Source organism: Perognathus longimembris, chromosome 11 (genome assembly GCF_023159225.1).
Source record: "Perognathus longimembris pacificus isolate PPM17 chromosome 11, ASM2315922v1, whole genome shotgun sequence".
Taxonomy (NCBI): domain Eukaryota; kingdom Metazoa; phylum Chordata; class Mammalia; order Rodentia; family Heteromyidae; genus Perognathus; species Perognathus longimembris.
In genome coordinates this window covers 37,220,618-37,223,165 of record NC_063171.1, presented here as the reverse complement: position 1 = coordinate 37,223,165, position 2,548 = coordinate 37,220,618, and the positions used below count along the sequence as shown (strand labels likewise).

The following is a 2,548-nucleotide window of genomic DNA, read 5'->3' as shown; positions in this document are numbered from 1 at the left end:
CAACTTCAGAAAACAACTCAGATTCACTCAAGAAAGCAGGGGCTTTATTGATTCATAGTCCTGGGAAGTTTATATATAAGTTTTGTTTCAGACTAAGTTGATTGTGAGAATGAATGTCAGCTTCTAAGCGCCTCCCATCTAACATGACTTCTTTCCTCCCATCTCTCCCCACGTGGCACACAAGATGGTTCCCATCCTTCAGCTTTAAATTCCAGTAGAAAGAGGTTCCCTCACAAAGTCCATAAAACAACTCTTGGGAAAATGATAATTCAACCTGCTAGGAACCTGTAATCAGCCAAACACAAATCAAGGACAGCTTGGCTCACTTGTCTACTCTTCTGGCATGGTTAGAAATGTGAGGGTAGAGAAGAAACTAACAGCCCCACACACAAAGACTCCAAAATAGCACAAAATTAAGAGAACACTGTAAACAAACCAAACCATTGCTATATAAGTCATTGGCAGTAACAACTAAAGTAATACATTTATAAGCTTCATTTTGTCCAGGAAAAAAGGCTGTTTATGCTAGAGAAATTTTTATTGCCTTTTCAGAGTACATTAAGAAAGTGAAGAACAATGTAGTCCCTCCTACTTCCAGGGGGTAAATTCCTGAGGAGAGAATTCAATAGAAGACTAGTATACATTTCCCATCTCAAAGATATAAATATCTTTTAGCTTTTAAAAAATTTACTTCTCCTTTCTGGGTGTTAGTGTTCTCACCTCTATGAGGGTAAAAATATGAGGGTAAATATATGCACTAGCCTGGAACAGAGAACTAACTTCTATAATTCTGCCACTAAGTAGCCAAAAAATCCTTTGGAAGTCTTTTGTATGTTTACAGGGCCAAGTATACCAGTGGACATAAGAAATAAAATAAAATTCTCAAATTAAAAAAAAAAAACATATGGCCAGGCACCAGTGGTTAGAACTTATAATCCTAACCACTCAGGAGGCTGAAATCTGAAGATGGCAGTTTGAAACCAGCCTGGGCAGGAAAGTCTGTGGGACTTTTATCTCCAATTAACCACCAGAAGTCCAGAAATGGAGCTGTGGTTCAAGTGGTAGAGCAATAGCCTTGAGCACAAATGCTCAGGAACTGTGCCCAAGTCCTGATTACAAGCCCCAGGACTGGCACACACACACACACACACACACACACACACACACACACACACACACACATCTGCAATTACGATTCTTGTAGATAAAACTCCACAATGTAGTAATGTAGCAAGTTCACAAGCCAAATATTTAAATTACAGCCGCTGGTAACCTGCTCACAAAGAAGATTTGCAACATGGGACTCCTGAGGTGAAATCCCCATGAGGCACATTCAGGACATAAGACAGTGAGTGTATCAGGACCACAGCTGGGGTTTGATAAACACTTCCCCATTTGTCTGGTACTTCAATGACTGCCAGTTCAGGACATTGGGGCTTATGGTCCCGCCAACATACACTGTGTTGATCTCATCTGGTGACAACACATAGTCCCACATGTTCACATTTCCAATTTCACCCACAAAAGACTGGTTTACATCAAAGCTCCCACCGAAGGAGTCCTGTTCTTGTCCCAGGATGATGCTTGCGTCTGTCTCCACAGTGTATCCCTTGTTCAGACTCATCCTTACCCTGGGCCTCCCATCGACCCAGAGCTCTGCAATCCCAGTGACAGATTCCCAGCTGGCACAGATGTGGACTGGAACCGGAGGAATTTCAACAGCCTTGAATAATACTTCAGGCCCACCCACAGCAAAAGCATATCCTCTCTCCTTTGACCAAAATATGAGGATCTCATTAGCTTGTTTTTTGGTGGCGTAAGAGAAAATGCTGAACCCCCGGGTCCTGCTCAGTGCAGTGAACTGCCACAGGCACACGGTGAAGGCTTTCAGAGGCTCCTTTACCTGTCCTTCCAAGGACACATAAGAATTATCCGATTCTTTGGGAAATACGAAGGCCTTCTTAGACAGTTCTGTGAGACAGAAAAACACGTAGAGAGGAGAAATTTATCAGATCACAAAGGTTTATCCCTTACTTACAAATACAATTTGGGATCGAGAAACAAACTGACCCCTTTCCCTAGCTACAGAGTACACCTCTGTGTTCAGTTTGTATAACCCTGGTCCCTACCCCTATTCTCCAGAGCAAATCCCTGGCATAGCACAGGTAGCCCCTACCTGTCTGGCCAAAAACATCAGAGAAGCTGATGGAGACCAGGAAGCACCAGAGCATTTTCTCCATCACTGCTGCTGCCATGGTTACTAGGTCTCGGTTTGTGCCCTTGGAGAAAATGTCTTTGTCTGAAAGCTGAGGAACTAAATCCCCTGGATTCCTTGCCTCAGACCTACCCTATCCTACTTGGATTTATACCCACAGCAAAAGAGGACTCTGTACCTCTTTGTAAATGATTTTCTAACACTGCCTCTTGGGCAAATGTCAGGGCTCTGAAAGGAAGGGAAGCAAAAATCATTCTGGGACAGAGAAATCAATGCGGGTTATTTATTACGAATTCCTGTGACTACTGAATTGCCAATTCAAAATGAAGAAAC

General features: G+C 42.8%; 1 protein-coding gene across 1 annotated transcript; it reads right to left on the bottom strand.

The window, feature by feature from the left end:
• Nucleotides 1-1,357: 1,357 nt before the first annotated feature.
• Nucleotides 1,358-2,240, bottom strand: LOC125359972 (C-reactive protein). The gene is made up of 2 exons (XM_048357851.1): nucleotides 2,177-2,240; nucleotides 1,358-1,971 (listed from the first exon to the last, which is right to left on the bottom strand). Exons 1-2 carry the CDS (start codon nucleotides 2,238-2,240, stop codon nucleotides 1,358-1,360), a joined length of 678 nt encoding a protein of 225 aa, XP_048213808.1.
• Between the last annotated feature and the right edge of the window lie 308 nt (nucleotides 2,241-2,548).